Source organism: Arvicola amphibius, chromosome 2 (assembly GCF_903992535.2).
Source record: "Arvicola amphibius chromosome 2, mArvAmp1.2, whole genome shotgun sequence".
Lineage (NCBI taxonomy): Eukaryota > Metazoa > Chordata > Mammalia > Rodentia > Cricetidae > Arvicola > Arvicola amphibius.
The window spans coordinates 10,930,636-10,949,545 of NC_052048.2; the positions used below are offsets into that span (position 1 = coordinate 10,930,636).

Here is an 18,910-nt window from a genome sequence, read left to right on the forward strand (position 1 = left end):
CCCAATTTGTTCTGCATAACAAAAATCATATTAACATGAAAGCATGTAAAATATTCTGAGTAACACTACAATAAGACAACAGCTCAGGTATTTATGGGTGCTTTACTTATTGGAAACAGTTTTTAAAAAAGAATGTACCCTGAAAATCATTCTGCATCACACATTCTTGAAGTCCTACCTCTTTGGTGATACAGTTTTCTGTGTTATATTTCCTGGTGCTAAAATTTGGTGCAGATATTTGAAGTTCTTTCATGCTCTTTGATCTCAATTTTTGGTATTGAAGACCGGGCATGAGTTTAGGAGTTTATGTATTCAGAAGACATTTTTTTTGATATGGGTCATGAAGAAATCAAATAAAGTATAACATTTTATTGAGGTTGAATTGAATATAAGCTGCAATCATAGGCTGAGGGAAAGGACCAGCCTAGTTGTTGAGTATGCCTCAAACAGGTAAATAATGCTTATCTGCGTTGTGTAGCAAAGCAATCATGAGTACATTATGACAATTATTGTTATAACTCATAACACAAAAAGTCAAATAAGAAGTTCCAGGAGTCACTCCCAGTGAATCTGGTACCCCAGATTATTGGATTGGGTGTGACTCATCTCTGAAGTATTTTCAAGTGCATTTGTGTTAGAACAATGACCAAATGGAACTCTCAAACAGAATGCTTTTTAGTCTCATGGGATGTTCGTAAAATTTATAATCATGCACAAACACAAAGGAAAAACATGACTGCAAAACATTTGAGTCATTATGCTCTATTACAGAGAAGTATTTATCTTTTCTTAAAGCTGCCTTGTGTTTTCAAGGCTGGTCCCCAAGTAACGACAAGCAAGTGGCTTGTTGTGATAACTAAAATTGATTTTTTTAAAAATAACTAAATAAATATTTAAAGTTTAAAATCATATCAGGCTTCAGGTTGTTTTAGTTAACTGTCTAAATTATTTTAAAAGCTCTTTAAAACTTACTGGGGTATTTTCTGTGTACTGTTCCTATAAGAACATTTGTTTACACATGTACATATGTTATTGGCTAGAATGTGCAGGTGAGGAGGCAATTGCTGTATTTTTCTTTCTAGGACATTTGACCACTATTAATAGTATACCTCCTAGGTCCATTCATTTTCCTGCATATTTTGTGATTACCTTTTTATTTGGAGTTGAATAGGATTTTTATATGTCTGTGTGTATCAAATTATTGTTATTTATTAATCTGCTAATGTACAATTTGGTTGACTTAAATTAATTTTTGTCATGAATAAAGTAGCAATAATGATATGGGACAGAAAGAAATATGAGTTTAGAAAACATCTTTGCTTTTCTTCATACCTCTCATACTTTTCATTGAACATATCTATCATGCCTTTCATTAAATATATGTATGTCTGTATATGTCTATGTGATTAATATTTGAGCTTTTCACAATGAACAATGAGTTTTTCCTGCAGTGACATTTGAATTTTCCAGTAAGAAGATGGATGCCCCAACGGTACAGAGGAACTTTGGGTGACTGTCCAGGCAGCGAGTTGTCTCTGTCATTTCTGGAGTTTGAAAGTTGCATATGACTTGTTTACTTAGGTAATATTATATCCTTCTGGGTTCTTTGATGGAGTTGAAGAATGGATAGATAGTTATAGTTTTCCTTAGTTATGATAAAAGATAAAATAGATTTAAATATTGTATCTGTAATTCTTGCATGATAACTGTTTTGTTATATGTAATTTTACTATGTTAAAGTTAAAGCCTTTCTTTTTTTGTTTAAACAGAAAAAGGGGAAATGATGGAGGAGTGTCTATGTGTTACTTTTATTAATAAAAAAAACTGCCTTGGCCCTTTAAGAGACAGAAAATTAGGTAGGCGGAGTAGACAGAACAGAATTGTGGGAAAAAGGAAGCAGAGTTGGGGAGATGCTTCAGGCAGTCGCCATATGCAATCGCCATAGCTCTCCTCTCTGAGATGGAGGCAGGTTAAGATCTCTCCTGGTAAGCTACCCCTCGTGGTGCTATATAAATTACTAAATATGGGTTAAAGCAAGATATGAGAATCAACCAATAAGAAGCTACAGAAAACGGGCCAGGGGCCAGGCAGTATTTAAATGAATACAGTTTCCGTGTAATTATTTTGGGTAAAGCTAGCCAAGTGGCGGGACGCAGTCCCGCCACTCCCTTCAACAAAATATCTCCATAATAGGCTATGGAGTTCTCTGGTTATATTCCCAGGAGTGAAACAACTGGGCCATGTGGTCATTATCCTTTTAAATTTGTGCAAAGTCTTCACAGTGACTTCCACACTGGTTGTATTAACTTGCACAGCAGTGAATAAGGGTTCCTTTCCTTCTATGTCCCATCCCACAGTTGTTGTTGATTTCTTGATCATAGCCATTCTGACTGGGGAGTAGTTCACAGTAGTTTATAGCAGGGTACAGGAAGAACTGAATGCAAAGTTGGAAAGAGGATAGAAAGCTAATTATTTACATTGTTTTAAGTCTACATTGCACATCTCTCTCTCTCTCCCCCTCTTTCTCTCTCTTACATCTGCGTGTGGTGGATAAATGCATAAAAATAAGTTTGATAGCTGAATGTGTAAAATCTAAACCGAGCCCACAGCTTTTAAATGGCCGTTCAACTATCTAGAAGTTCAGTGAGATGCATAGACTTTTTATCTGGTTGATATCAGTGTGTTATGATTTGCAAATTTTGTAATAAAATTCATAAAAATAAAATAAATATAAACTAACAACTTACTGTATTATGAAAATTATTATTTTTAATCTTAAAATTCCTATATTTTAAAAATCATTATTTATTACCAAAGAACTAATTTATATTCCAAACTGTAATCTTTCCAAATAGCATTGTTACAGGTAGAGTACCCAATAGCTTCTGATTTTTTAAAGCTGAAGTCTCCTTCACTGGGGATCATCATCCTAGGATAACAGAATCAGTTTGTTACCCCAAGTCACAGTTCTTATAAAACTTCTTTTTTGGAATAGAGAGATTGCTTAGCAGTTAAAAGTTCTCGCTGTTCTTCCAGAGGACCTGGGTTCAATGCCAGCATCCTCATCTCAGTTCACAATTGTGGGTAACTCCAATTTCAGGGGATCTGATGCTTTCTTCTGGCCTCCACAGGCATTGCATGCACATGGTGCGCAGACAGACATACATGTAGGTGAAACACCCATACACATAAAACAATAACACACAGATCATTATATCTATAAATAAATACAAATAATAATATAAAATAATACTTTCATGTCACAGGGCTGCAAGTGCGAGACTCTGAGTTCTTTCCCCAGCAGGGTTTCTATACTAGTTACTTTTCTGTGACTTTGGGAAAGTGAAGAAATGGCTTAAGGGGGAAGGTTTTAGGGGGTGCCACCCATCATGTTAGGGATGCTAACATGGCAAGGGTGCTCCATTTGCTTAGATGAGGGGTTGTGGCTGTGGATTCTCATGTCCTAATAGATCAGGATACAGAGGTAGATGGGGGCTGCAAGTGGGTGTAACCCTCAAACACCAACCCTCTAGTGACTAGGCACTGCATCCCAAAAGTTTCAAAAGCACCATCATTTGGAGACCAAGCAAATACCTAAGCCTAGGGGTAGCATCTCACATGAAATCCATTAGCATATCCTCAACAGACATACTGTTTGTAAGATGTCTTTTTAAAACACAATGAAACAAAACCTTGCTGCTTAAAACTGACAAATTATAGCAACCAAAATTGACTTTAATAAGATACTTACATCTGTAAAAATTCTTCAGAGCCACATACTCTTAGAAGATACTCGTTGGGGAAAAGCTGCTCATTTGCACATAAAAGCAGAATTTCAGCAATTAGGTCTTTGACAAGATAATTAGCTGAAAAAAAGTGAAGAATGAAAGTGAGTAGAGCTTCTGAAACATTGACTGTGAAGCTTTTGAGCCCAAAACCTGATAATCTCATTATGAAGTATTGTAGCCACCAAGGGGGATTAAAGTACAACACATTTATTTGTCTATTTATTAGGTTCATGGTTGTTTTAGATAAAGGGTGCTTGCAATCATTTTTAAGTTCAGTTCTGTCTGAATGGAAAATGTCAACGTTAGTTATTGTGCTTCTCACATTAAAACCGTTTGATCCATTATGGCTCTGCACAAAAGGTATTCTTAGGAGGCTAGACAGATGGTTCTGTACTTAAGAACACTGGCTGCTCTTTCAGAGGACATGAGTTCAATTCTCAGCACCTACACGGCAGTTCCCAATTGTCTATAACTCCTGTTCTAGGAGATTCGAGGTTGTGTTTTCTCTCCAAGAGCAAAACAACCATACACATAATAAAAAAATAAAATAAACTTTTAAAAGAAAAAGAAAGAGATACATTTGGGGCAGGAAAGGTGGCGCAGCGATAAGGAGAACTTTCTGCCCTAGCATGAACTGAGTTTGGTTCTTATCACCCACATATGGAACATCACAGATGCATGTAACCTCAGTTCCAGGGGAGATGGTGACCCCTTCTGGCCTCAGCAGGCACTGCAATGCATGTTTGTTGTAAGGAGAAGCAGGCCATGTTCCCAGTGCCTGGCTAGCTTAGCCCCTGAAATAACCACACAGAAATTGTATTGTATTAATGAAATTACTGCTTGTCCCATAAGCTCTAGCCTCTTATTGGCTAACTCTCACATCTTGATTTAACCCATTTCTAATAATCTGTATATCACCACGAGGTTGTGGCTTACTGGGAAAGATTCTAACAAGCGTCTGTCTCAGGCAGGAGAATCATGGCATCTTCCACATTGCCCTTCTTCCCAGAATCCTGTTCTATCTATTCTGCCTACCTAATTTTCTGCCCTATCAAAAGGCCAAGGCAGTTTCTTTATTCAACCAATGAAAGCAACACAAATACAGAAGGACCTCCTACACCACATTTGCAGGTACATACACTTGTGCCCACACATATAAACATAAAAGTAATATAAGCAAATATTTTTAAAAAAACATATGATATTGACTTGATATTAAGAAAATTTTACTACCATAAAAATGTGGCTCTCTTATGCTAAATCATGCCTACAATATAGACTTTTTTAGTAGATTTACATAAACATGTTCTTCAACAGCTGGGGCTCAGTTTCCTTATCAAAAAGTTTGTAATGGCATAGTCTCTGTCCTTTGTGAATCTGACATTTGGTTGATGTAAACAAAATAGATCAATGTGGTCAATCTATTTTAAATGCTTCATGCATTTTTAGTGTGAACCAATGAACTTTCAGTAGGAGCCAATGAATTTTCAGTGTGAGACAATCACGAAAAGCAGGTAGTGCTGACTCTTGAAGATACTCAGTCAGTAAGAAGTTTTAGTAGACAATTTTAAATGTCCAACTGCATTTTCCAGTGGAATTTTGTCTGAAATTCTGTTTACTTAACTGTGATTTATTTTATACTTTTATCTCTTCTTTTTCTTCTTCTTCTTCTTCTTCTTCTTCTTCTTCTTCTTTGGTATTTCTTATTTTCTTTCTTCTTCGCTATCCTCGGGACGAGTCCCGGAATTTCAGTGCCGCTTCTTTGCTTCTTCTTCTTCTTCTTCTTCTTCTTTCTCTTCTTTCTTCTTCTTCTTCCCCCCCCTCCTCTTCTTTCTTTCTCTTCATTTTCTCCTCCTCGTTGTTTTTTCCTTTTCTTTTCCCCCTTTTTCTTGTTGGGAGAAAACAACTTTGACTGAAATGGGGTAACGGAGTGGTACAAATGGCATTGCTGCCATAAAATCGGGACATGCTACATTGAAAATTTAGATTTATGGTAGATCAAGATGTCATTAAAGAAAGTATTAGAGAAAAAGTTATAGAGGTCATGAGGGAAGGGCAGATGGCCATGCATTATCCTGGCAGAGGGTACTTAATGATATTATAGCTTGGGAATATTGAAAGGATGGTATGGATTAAAGTTAGTTCAAAATGAGGCCACTGACAAAATTCTGAGCAAAGGACTCTGGCAAACAACAGAAAGCATTTCAAAGACACCTCGGTTTGACTTTCTTGGTGTCAGGGCTACAGGTGCTGAGCTACATGAAGCATATAAAGATTATTACTTAGTTACAAATATTCTCTTAATGCTCATCCAAGACTGCACAGCCCACTGTCTACCTTCTTTCTCCCCTACTTTAGTTTTATTGGAGCAGAAGAGTCTAAGATTTACTATGAGACAAGACAGGCCTTAAAGTTTCACTATGGGAAGCTTACACATGGAAAGGTAATAAATAGTTAGTACAATATTTGTAAGTGTTTTTGCCTTGCAGTGGGGTGAGGAAACCTAGTTTCTATTGTCAGGTCTATGGGAAGACTACAGAAGAGCAAGTTCCAAAGAGGACTGGTCCCAAAGATCCGAATTCCTTCAGTTCCAAGCAATTAGTTACCCAGAGTGTGGAGCTTCAGAGAACGGTCTACAGAGCTCCTGTGAAGTGAGGTCTCCTGTCATCTGTTGCTTGTGGCCTGTTGGATGTCTCATATTTAGTATGCCTGAACCTGGAGCCACTATCTTTATCCGTAAGCCTTTATCATAAATGGATGCACCTCATTCACATATTGTCAACAAGCCATACCAGGGCTTCCTTTAAGTAGATTTATACCTGTATTTTTTTGTAGCCCTTGATAGACATTCTGTTCATTTCATGCCATCTCTCACTTCATGTAGCTCTTCTCATTCTTTAACCCTTAATTCTCCAGCAACTTAAGCAACTGGACTCAGAATCTGTGTTGATTAGATCAAAATGAAGCACCATTAGCTGGAGAAACACAATCCTGCCTTTGAATATTGGGAGCTGGAGGTAATAGAGAGATGGACTGATTGTAGGTCATTGGACAAACAGTGCATATGCTTGAAATCTTGGCCTTTTTTTTTCTTGTTTTGGAGAAACAAGACAATGAGTGAATCAGCAGAGAACAAGCTGCGGGAAACAGTGACAGAGAGACCAGCTTTGGGCTTTAAGGGAATTCTGAGTTTCAAAATTTGTGCTTCAAATTAACCCCTAAATCTTTGACACATTCCTACTCTTAAACTCTGTAAGAAACATTTATATTGTTTAAAAATGTTTTCTTTTCTGCTTCAGTCAGCATGAGTTGGTTTAAAGCCAGATTCTTAACGGGTATAGCAACACACCAGGTCTCTGTCTGTATCCTCTGTGCTTACTCAAGCCTCAGCTAGAACGAGGAGGAAGACAGTACAAACAGTAAACAGTGAAAACACTTCCTAGTCCACTGTGTATCTGAAAATTGTTGCCTGTTGTTGAGTAATAACCCATGTAGTCAGAGCTGGATGTTTAGTAAGCAAGCATTGCTCTGCTAAATAAAAGACCAACCAACAAACAAAAAACAAAAACCCAAAACCAAAAAAACCCCAGCATTCTATATAACTTTAAAGAAATCTTCAAGTAATAGAGAAGAAAATGCCTAGTAAAAATGATATAACATAAACTTCTTGGCACCATAGCCAGGAGCTCCTTCTTAGTCAACTGTATTGATAACTGGAATAGGGTATGCGGCACAGAGCTCTTAAATTTCTCACGGTAGGGGCAGTCGCCATCTCACTCCCTTTCTCACAATTTATTCATCCACCTGAACAAAGTACTTGTTCCTGCTGGGTAGAAAATGACATTTTCACTTATATATCGTCATCTGGAAAGCTTTAGAAATTCCATCTATTTTAATCATGCCAAAAATTTGCTCCACCTGCTATTATAAATTGCAAGGAAACAAAGATTTCTGGAGAGCTATGTAAAGAGACTCCCTATTCACAACTCAGATGTCTTCAATAAATAGCTCAAGGCTGATTTCCTCTTACTTCCCTTAAGGGTAAAACAGTACCAAATGGTGGTTCCTTTAGTGATTTCAGGGTGTCTATGATACTGAGATTTGTGTGTCTGCTTGCGAGTTTTCTTACCTTGTGGCAGAAGATGAAGCATCGGTGCCGCATTAATAGAAACATTTACTCTAAACTTGGTGCCCTCGAAGAGTTGGGATGGGTAAACAGTAGTGATTGCCCAGATCTTTCCAGAATTGGAATTAATGTCACTTGCACTATACGATTCTCTTATTCTGAAAGGAATACACAAAGAAAAAAAGAGCTTAGGACATGAGCTGCATCATTTTATTATTTTTTGAAAACTATCACCCAATGAAAAAGAACCCCAGCAGGATCTGTAACCCTGAAAACCAGGAAGCAGCCACCTTCCCTCTGTGGCATGGTACATGTACTCAGGTTGACTTGGTAGAAATTACACCAAGAACAAGGACAGAGGCATCCGTAGGCTTCTTGGGAATGTTCCAATTAAAATTATTAAGAATATGCTTTCTAACAGGAGACGGAGGATGCAAGCAGTGCAGGGTGACTTACTTCTGACTTTGGTCCTAATGCCATGGCTCCTCCCTCAGATCTTGCTCATGCCTAGTTCTCTGAAACTTTAAGTACACTTTGGATCTTGATTCTTTTGTTGTTGCCTAATCCACAACGTCCCTGTTTCTCTAAAATCTTTAAAGCTGTGGAATTTACAAAAAACAATCGAGATATGAGTGCATGTTGAAAAATTAGCAAACATTGGAGTCAAAGAACTGCTAAAAAGTTAATGTTTCGAACACTTTGAGTTTGAATTCTCATGCTTCTGCTTTGGAATCTTAGAGCCAGAGACACACTATTTGACTTGCCTCTTTGTACACACAAAAGGAGCTGTTACCACCTACTTCAAAGGCTTTGTGTGAGGGTTAAACAGGAAAGGCATAAAGGATTTACAGACTCTGAAGCCATGTAAAGCATCATAATGATCAATCTGTATTGCCATAACGGGTCCCTGTGGGCCCATGTTTAATGCCATATGTAGAACACACTGTAGTGCCAACAAAAACAAAATACTTCCCGTGGTGAAACAAAATCTTGCTGGTATTTATTTGTGTTGGTTTTACTGACATCCAAACACTTCTTAAATGGAAAAATATGATTCTATATTAATCTTTGAATCCTTCATGTTTGGCTCATGTAAAATATTCTCCATGGTCTCACATGCCCATGTGTTGGAATACTTGGTTCCCAGATTGTATTGGACTTTATAGAAGTAGAGGAACTTTTAAGATGTGGATTCCAGCAGGAAGAAGTGTGTCAGTGTGGGGTGGGCCTTGAGGTGTATAGCACAGGGATGCTTCCTGTCCCATCTCTGCTTCAGATATTGGCACTTATATAATAAGATACTGTTCAATGCATGAACAATTTCAGGTTCTTCCATTTGGGACCGTTAAATTTAAAGTGCAAGCCCATGTTTGATTCTTCCTTAACCTTTGCAGGGCATTCAGTGTGAGCTGGGACTTCTTTTGTGTATTATGGAATTATACTATATTTCATAATCATGTGGTCTTTCTTTTTAAATGAGATTTGAAAAATTATGTCAAAACAATCCAATCAAGAAATTAAGAATATCTTCAACAGGTGCATAAATGAATGCTAATAACATTTAACTAACCTTATGCAATTATTAGAAAATTAAATACAATAAGATATGCAGATCTATTTCATTGTGGGTTGGGAAGAATGTCTTGTGAAACTTGGTCTTAATATTTCAAATTGATTTTCTTATTTCCTTTTTTAGTTTTGAATTGAGAATTCAAAGCACTGAGTGAATCCTAGCAGCTCTTATTAAGGGAATGCTGTGCTTAGATTGGAAATCATTATGCACACAGACACTTAGCTACAGATGCAATCATTCATATCTCTTCACTACACCAACCTTACCATGTGGTTGGTTGCTTTGGTGCTCATGATTACTTAAAAAAGAAATCAATGGGGAAAAGTGCTTTTTAAGAGTTTGGAACACACAGCACACGTCACTGACAAGACCACTAAGACACGCCCCTTTTGCTGTGGCATCCACATTTTATCACCTAAGAATAACTACGGTAGAAAATGGAAGCATTGTTGGAGTTTATAAATGCTCCCTTCAGTGGCGCATTAAGATAGCTGTTGCTCACAATATGTAAGTAGGAATTACCAAATTACAGCTTTGTAGACTTGTTTTTAATTTTAAAAATTTAAAAAAAATTATGTGTCTATGCACATCTCTCTACGTGGGTGTTGTAATTTATTTAAAAACGGTGGGAAGAAGTCATGCCATGCAACAAGGCTCACATAGGAGGTTTATTGGAAGAGGAGGGAGAAGGGGCAGAGAAGGGGACAGAGATGGGGGCAGAGAGGGAGCCAGAGACTGGTCCCTGGAAACAAGAGTGATGAGTGATGGAGTGATGGAAGAGAGAGAAAGAGAGAGAGAGAGAGAGAGACAGAGACAGAGAGAGAGAGAGAGAGAGAGATAGAGACAGAGAGACAGAGAGACAGAGAGAGACAGAGACAGAGAGACAGAGACACACACAGAGAGAGACAGAGAGAGAGAGAGAGAGAGAGAGAGAGAGAGAGAGAGAGAGAGAGAGAGAGAGAGAGAAAGAGAGAGAGAGAAGAGGTGGGCAAGGCCAACATTTTGAAAGAGAAGATAGCAGATTGCACAGGAGGTACTCTTAGTGGCTGCTGCTGAGGACATATCCCGCTGAGGACATATCCCGTCAGGACCCAAAGGGCAGGCCAGTGCAGATGCCCAAATACTAACATTGGGTATATGCAGGTGCAAATGGGTACATAAGAGTGTACCAGATTCCCTGGAGCAGGAAGGACAGGTGGTTGTGGACCCCAGATGTGGGTGCTGGAAGTCATACTTGGGCCCTCTGCAAGAGTAGCAAATGCTCTTAACTGCTGAGCTTTATTTTAGTAATGAAAATATCAGTATTGTTGTCTTTAATGATTCCAATTTAAGAATCTAATGGATCCTTTAGACTTTTATTTCATAAATTAGCAAGAAATTAATGAAAAATTGAACATTCATACAGTTTTGCATATGTTCCTATATTTGCATTATATATACATGTGCATGCATGTGTGTGTCTGTGAGCATGTCTTCCAATGTGGTTGTCAGTGATATTTTTTGTTTGGTTTTGATTTTAACTATCTCTAAGATTATTTTTATTTTTTATTTTAAAATATGAACTTATATAAATAAATGAGGAAATTTTAAAAACAGAAATATCCTTTAAATTAGTTAGTGGTTCAAATCTTTAATCTACTTTTATCAATTAGTAGGAAGCCAAACCTATAAAGATATATGTATTTCTTTTATTTAAGACAAAAGTTTCAAATAAATAAAAATCAAGAGGACTAAAGAAAATGTATTAAATTTTCATTTTTTTAAATTTTTTATGGTTTATTTTTTATATTTAAAAATTTCCATCGCCTCCCCTCCTCCTCCCCCTTCCCTCCCCTCCCCTCTACCCATACCCCCCTCCCTCCCTCTCCAGGCCAAGGAGCCATCAGGGTTCCCTACTCTATGTTAAGACCAAGGTCCTCCCAACTCCCCCCAGGTCCAGGAAGGTGATCAACCAAGCTGAGAAGGCTCCCACAGAGCCTGTCCATGCAGAAGAATCAATGCCCAGCACCATTGTCCTTGGCTTCTCAGTCAGCCCCCACCATCCGTCACATTCAGAGAGTCCGGTTTGGTCGCATGATCCATCAGTCCCATTCCAACTGGAGTTGGTGATCTCCCGTTAGTTCTGTCCCACCATCTCCATGGGTGAACTCACCCCTCACGGTCCTGACTTTCTTCAGAGACACAGAAAAATTCCCACTAGATAAGTGGCAACAGCATGAGAAAAGCAAATCATCTTTATATCATAATATTAATGTTTACATTGGCAAGGAGATCAAGGACATTGCTGGAATTCTCTAGAGAGCAATGATATTTTCAGTGGAGAAATATGTATGTGCTGGTTCATCATCATGGCATCTCCCTTGAGAGAAGACTCAGCTGCTGGAAGGCACTCACATGACCAGAATGTCCCTGGTGGGAGGTGAACCTGTGACAATTTAGGCCTGAGCTACAAGGCCCAAATGCCCCAAACACTTATGTCATGAATATGACATGAGCTATAAATACACTGCAAATCAAACTACCAATGAACAGAAGGAGTTCTGATAAAGTATCTTTCAATCAAAATTTCAATGAGGAAGTGTACTTGTTTGAGTGGAAAAAGAAAAGACAGTCATCAAGATGATCAATTATAGTTTGTGAAAAAAATGTTTTATTGTATTAGCAAGCTGCAGGGATTTTGCATTTTGCATGCAGAACTAATTACTGAGTGGACTGAAAATTAGAGACATTTATTTAGACACAAAAACTTCAAAGCTTGTTAAAAGAGAAATACTTACTTTCTTACTTTGTCACAAAATGAGGCCAGGCTCTTGCTACTTCCTTGAGGTACTTCAACTATTTGAATGGGACAACCAACTGTCTGGAAGTAAAAATTGTTAAATTAATACAGCTCAATACAGAGACAATATCAACATGTTTATGTAATTTTATTATCTTCTAAAGATCACTTTGGGTTTAATTTTACCTTTTGAATTCTATTGAAGAAATATTTACATATAGAGAAATATATAGAACTTAGGTATACAATTTTAGTTTTCAAGAATACATGCATCAGTATTATCAATAACTAAGGAAATATTGAACAATGTTGTCTTCTTTTTGGTGGGTATAGCATTTATTTAATAGGTTATAGAGGGGAAAGAGAAAGGGGAAGGGAAGAAGGGAAGAGAGAGGGGCAGAGAAAGAGGGGGGAGAGGGAGGGGGAACAATACTGTCTTCTTAAAAGTTTCCCCATATCTCTATTAGATTATGCTACCCACCCATTTGTAATGACCAACATTTAGATTTCTAAATTACTTACAAATTTTTTTGGCTTCTGCTACTAACTGATGTATCTTTTGTAAACATCTTCCCATTGTAATCTACCGGTAGTCCATTCTTTAAACCACTCAGGATTGGCATTCTACTGTGTAACTATGCCATCATTCCTTTGGTCCCTTTCCTCCTAGTAGTCATTTGAATTGTTTTTGTTTTTGTTTTTGTTTTTGTTTTTGTTTTTCGAGACAGGGTTTCCCTGTAGTTTCTAGAGCCTCTCCTGGAGCTAGCTCTTGTAGACCAGGCTGGCCTCGAACTCAGAGATCTGCCTGCCTCTGCCCTCCGAGTGCTGGGATTAAAGGCGTGCGCCACCACTGTCCGGCCTAGTCATTTGAATTGTTGATAGTTTTTTGAAACTATGAAGAAATCATCATTCCGTGTCTCAGTGCCTTTGTTGCCATATGTTTAATATGTTCATAATATATGAAATAAACTTTCAGTTAGAGGGTGCATATGTGTCTGCTTTTAAATTACTTTGCCTTATGTATTTGGAAGCTCTATTATCAACTGTGTACACATTAAATTTATTATCTCCTTCTGATGGACTCTTTTGCCATTACAACATGATTTCTTTTAACTCTAGCAATACTGTCTTAAATCACATTTTCTGGTATTAGAACCACAGCAATCATCCTTTTCAGGCTGAGAGTTAAACCCTTGGATATTTTCCTTTTTAATCTATCTGTCAAGGTAATATTTTTCTAATAGCAATTATGCCTTTATGTTCTTTAAATCTAGTATATTATTTTCTGTTTATTGTTTGGACTTTTCAGTGTATGTGTATTTAATATACTTATGAAAATGATTTTATTTCAGGTCATCATGTTTACATGTTTTAATGTGTGTTTTTAATTTTACCTTTTCTTTTTCTCTTATTCAGTTTTATTTAATTTTCTGTTTATCTCTTGGTTCAATATGATATCATTAGTAAGTTTTCCCACTGTCTTGGCTCCCAATATCTCTGACTCCCATTGTCTCTGACTCACAGTAACTGGCTCCCACTGCCTCTGTCCAGTGACTCTGATGTAGTGTGGGGCTGCGGGCAGGCCTGCTTTTCATCCTGCCCGGCTCCCGGCCACCTGCTAGCTTATGCCCCAAAATAACAACACACAAATTGTATTCTTTTAAATACTGCCTGGCCCATTATTTCCAGCTTCTTACTCACATTTTGACTAACCCATATCTAATAATCTTTGTAACACCATGAATGGTGTCTTACCGGGAAATACTCAGCATCTCTGACCTTGCAGCTGGCTTCATCGCATCTGGCATCTCTCTCTCTCTCTCTCTGAGGAGAGGCACAGCTGTCTCTCTCACTTAGGAGAGGCGTGGCATCTGACTGAGTCATCTACCTCACTTCCTTCTTCCTGTTCTGTCTACTCCACCCACCTAAGGGCTGGCCAAGGCAGTTTCTTTATTAAAACAGAAGACCCTCCCATATCACTCTGAATCCCACTGCCTCTGCTTCTAGTCTCTGGTTCCCTTTGTTTCTAGTTCCCCTGTCCCTGACTGCCACTCCTCTGATGAGAAATTTTACTCCATCAGCTGGTTGCCACACTCCCTGAAATCTCTTTCCAACTCCTTGTAAAACTCTTCTCTCGTTTTGACTTTAAATAGTTGAATGTCATTTGCCTATATTTGGATGATTTTGCATTTATTTGCAATTTATTGCTTCCTTGACTCTATAATTAGTATTTTCAACTAACGAGAAATTTTCTCAATATTATCTCAAGTCTTCCAAATAACAACCCCATACTTATCCAAGACATAATAAATCCCCAGAGACTTCTGGACCCACTCACTGCATAGCTTTCTCTTCGACAACACAGCATCCAGCACATCCAAGCTGCTTGTGAAACCTGCAGCTGACTGCCCAGCTTTGCTCTCCATCTCCACCAGACTGCACAGCTGCAAGGAGCTGACCTTCAGGCACAGACTCAGCTACTGGCAGCTCTTAGGGACTCTGTGTACTGTCCTGACTGTTGTCCAAAGCCTGAAGTCAGCAGTTTTTATACCTTTGTCTAATGTTCACAATATTTATAACAGTAGGGAAATTTTGATGTGAGCTGTTTTTCCATATATCTGTTGCTTTTATTGGTTGATGGATAAAGCTTTTTTGGACAATGGTTTAGCAGAGCAAAGCCAGGTGGGAAATCTGAACAGCAATATGTATAGAGAGAGTAGGCAGAGTCAGCAAGATATCATGTAGCTGCCAAAGGATACAGACACAAGAACCTTACTGGGTAAGCCACAGCCTTGTGGTGACACACAGATTACTAGAAACGGGTTAATTTAAGATGTAAGAGTTAGTTAATAAAAAGCCTGTGCTAATAGGCTGAACAGTTGTAATTAATACAGTTTCTGAGTGATTTTTCAGGTCTGGGAAGCTGGGAAATGAAAGAGCAATCTCCTTCTACAAAATATATTGATCACTGTACTGTCATGATAAGAATTAGATATTCTTAAGATATACTCATTTTTCATTCAGATAATTTAAGATGGCATTTCTTATGCAATGACCTTCTTGCAGAGTTAGGTATTCTTTCATTCATATCTATTGTTTTACCCTGTTACTGTTTGTTTATCAGCAGGTCAGTTTGAATCACATCTCCAAATTCAAGAAATCTATTTTTATTAGCCTAAATTCTTTCTGTTCAACGTATCAAAGCATTATTCCAATTATTACCTAATAAAACTTTTTGGTTCCTCCTATATATTGTAACTGCAGAGGTTTCTCCCCCTCCTTTTCCTTCTTCTGTGTACCTGTGGGTGTATATGTGTGTGTGCATATGTATGTATGTGTGCATATATATTTGCATGTATAAGTGTCTGTGTATATGTATGTATGAGTGTGTATATATTTGTGGGTATGGGTGTGAATGGATGTGTGTGTTTTGTGTATGAGTGTGTGTTTTTGTGTATGAGTGTGTTTTGTGTATGATCATGTGTGTATGAGTGTGTGTATGTGTGTGTATGAGTGTATGTGTATGTGTGTGTTTTTGTATATAAGTGTGTGTGTGTGCATGTGTGTGTGTAGGATAGAAAAAGATGTTAGGTGATTTCCTCCATCAGTTCTTCACCTCCTTTATTGATTGTCACTCACTGAACCTGTAACTCATGTATTTGGCTTGACTAGATGACTAGAAATCTAGAGATCTGCTTTTCTCTGCCTCTCCAGTACAACGATTGTAGATTCATGCCACCATGTCTAACTTTTTATGTGGTTGCTGGGGATTTCAAGTCCTCAAGTTTATGTGCCATCTCTCTGTCCTCCTCTTTCTTCTTTATTGTGGTCTACTTTTGGCTTTATTTGTGTCTAGATACTATAAGCAGGGAAATCTTTAAACACGATATAAGAACTCTATGGTTATTGTAGTGACCAGAAAGTAATCAAAGAAAGGATTAGCATCAATGGCACAGTAATGACTCCATTTCCTACTTTTGTCTGGTTCCTAAGCAACTTTCCTGCCAATCAAATAATATAGGAACTAACTTATATAAGAACATTTCCCTCTGCAGATAAAGATAATAAGATTTTAAATCATCATAGTGAGACTCAAATGATAAATGTGATGAAATGTATGTGTACTTTCATAAAATAGGAAGAATAGGTAAATGCCATCAGCTAAACACAAGCTGTATTTTTATCCTTTAAAATGTATTATTTAAAGACTATTTATTTATTAAATACATATCAGTGCTCTGTCGGAATATACACCTGCATGCCTGAAGAGGGCATCAGAATCTATTATAGATGGTTACAGCAACCGGTTATGTAAATTGAACTCAGGACCTCTAGAAGAGCAGTCAGTGTTTGTAACCACTGAGCCATCTCTTTAGTCCTTCTGCTAAAAGGTACTAGAATATGCTAGTATAACTTACTATCATTGGCTGTACTAATATAACATAATAGGTTTGTTGAAGTGGGAACTTGAAAAATGAAAGTTAAGTGTACTTCTTTTTATTACAATAGTTTTTATTTTAAAAAGGTGGAATTTCTTAAATAAATAAAATGTTCTAAATAATACTAATAGATTTTCCTACTTGAGATTATTTAACTTTATTATCAATTAATCCAATCCTTTACTGAGCGATTGTTTCCATGTTCACGTGTATTGCACATACCTCCACATTTTCCAGCGATGTGCTCTCCCATGCCCCAGGTAGAAGGGGGTCTTTAGAGGACATCAGAGAAGGTTCTATGAGGCTCACACCTCCACTTTCTTGGTTGTCTCTATAGTGTATAGAGTCCATTGGGTACGATGAATAATGAGGGAGGACGCTGCTTTTAAGTTCTCTATGGCAGTTATGATCTTCATTTCCTGATTGTCTTTGTGGATTATGTTTATCCAGGCCAGTAGATGACTGAGTTAGAGTGTTAAACCTGGGATCCTCAGCACTGTGATATATTTCTCTGGGATTTCTCCAGGAGTCTCCCTCATCTGTGATCTGATGAGTAGGTAACACAGTAGGATTAAAACCAATGGCTGATGTTTTTCCATACTGAAAGTGGGAGATGTCAGGGCTCTGAGAACTGAATTCATTCAAGTGTCTTGGGTGTGCTCCGTGGATGGATTGCCATTTTGAACCCAAGTTTGGTGCACCTACCACAAAATGAAGGCTTTCTTCTTTGACACTCTCACACAGTGGGTTTTTATTATTGATCTCTTCCACTAGCTCATCAAAGCCCAGTTTGACCTGGTGGGAAGAAAGGCACTGGTTTCCATGGCGAAAGTGTTGGTGATCATATCCATCTACCTGTGGGTCAATGTCATTTGGGTCTCTTGGCCAACTATATGCCATTTTTGATTTTGTGCAACTGAGACAATTTTCTTGATCCCAAATATCTCCTTGATATTATAAAAGAAGTTACAAAATTTCCTAGATAAAAGGAAACAAAACTGTCTTTAGTGACAAAGTCACTTACAGGAAAGAAACATGTTGAATAAATATACAAATGCTTGGATTCTTCCTTTGGCTGGCAAGAGACTTTCTGGAGTACTAAAGTAGTCCATGAGGACCAATGCATGGGGAATCTGAAGGAGATTATTAACTTTGGCTTGACTCATAATAGTTGTTTGAGAAAAAAAAAAACAAGTCTACGTTAATTCTGGTATGCTTCTCTTTAAACATTACTTTGCATGTGTGGGCACCACTTGAGGGCCTGGTACTGAGGATGTAAGAAGAGGGCAACAGGATCCCCAGAACTTGAGTTACAGATAGTTGTGAGCCACCATGTGGGAACTGAGAACTAAACCACAGTCTTCTGCAAAGGCACAGCCAGTGCTTCTCGCCCCTTAGCCATTCCTCCTCCCACACGCTTCTTTAGTCTATACAAAACCCATCTTCCCCTTGAAATTCACTGCTTTTCTTTGAGACCAGTGTTTCCTCAGCCATTCAGCTTCCTATGTGAACGCTAGCATGTTAATGCCTAGTGGTAGCTAAACTGTCTTTTCATTATTAACCATTATCCCATTCCGCTGAGCAGTCTTCATTCCCTCCCACTCTGACACTGGGTTACCAATCATCTTACAATAGGTAGCTAGAGACTTTCCTCTCCAAAACGCCTTAAATTTAAGTAATTGGAAATTCTTTGGTTCACTTATCTAGAACTACTTCCATTAAACTCATTAATGAGTTTCATGCCATTAAACTTAAGAGGTTTTGCTCTTTTCAGAAAGCTCCGGTCCCGTGCAGCATTTGGTATGCACTTTCCATCCTTCCTTTGCGGTGCCTTGCTGACATTTTTGGCTTGCTACCGAGAACCACACTCTAAATTTCTCCTATTGGTTATTTCTCAAATACTCCTTTGTTTATTCATTATTTTCTCCTTGATCCTTTTCGTGGTTTATTTTCTTCGGAGTTATTGTTTCACTGTAGGTTCTTTCATTCTGTTTATGTTCTAGACATTTCTTTCACATTTAGCTTTGTATATGTGTGTCTGTCCGTGGGTATGTGTGAGGGTATCTGTAGAGGTCAGAAGAGAACATCATATCCCCTACAGCTGAAGGTGCAGGCACTCTTGAGCCACCCGGCCCTAGGGACTAAACCTGAGCTTTGGCAAGGGCAACAAACACTCTAAGTCACTGAGATATCCCAGCTGCCCTA

General features: G+C 38.0%; 1 protein-coding gene across 25 annotated transcripts in view; it reads right to left on the reverse strand.

The window, feature by feature from the left end:
* Pik3c2g (phosphatidylinositol-4-phosphate 3-kinase catalytic subunit type 2 gamma) overlaps positions 1 to 18,910 on the reverse strand; it is a 346,977-nt gene that overhangs the window by 300,701 nt on the left and 27,366 nt on the right. For 19 of the 25 annotated variants that reach the window (XR_005284220.1, XM_038318253.1, XM_038318255.1 and 16 more), the window contains 4 exons: positions 16,928 to 17,683; positions 12,265 to 12,347; positions 7,918 to 8,072; positions 3,752 to 3,866 (listed from right to left, as the gene is read on the reverse strand). Coding sequence is in view for 24 of the 25 variants with exons in the window: in XM_038318253.1 (XP_038174181.1) it covers positions 3,752 to 3,866; positions 7,918 to 8,072; positions 12,265 to 12,347; positions 16,928 to 17,605 (1,031 nt within the window). In the remaining variant the exon portion in view is untranslated. The remainder of the gene's footprint in view (positions 1 to 3,751; positions 3,867 to 7,917; positions 8,073 to 12,264; positions 12,348 to 16,927; positions 17,684 to 18,910) is intronic. The other 6 variants (XM_038318258.1, XM_038318250.1, XM_038318259.1 and 3 more) reach the window with 2 other exon arrangements.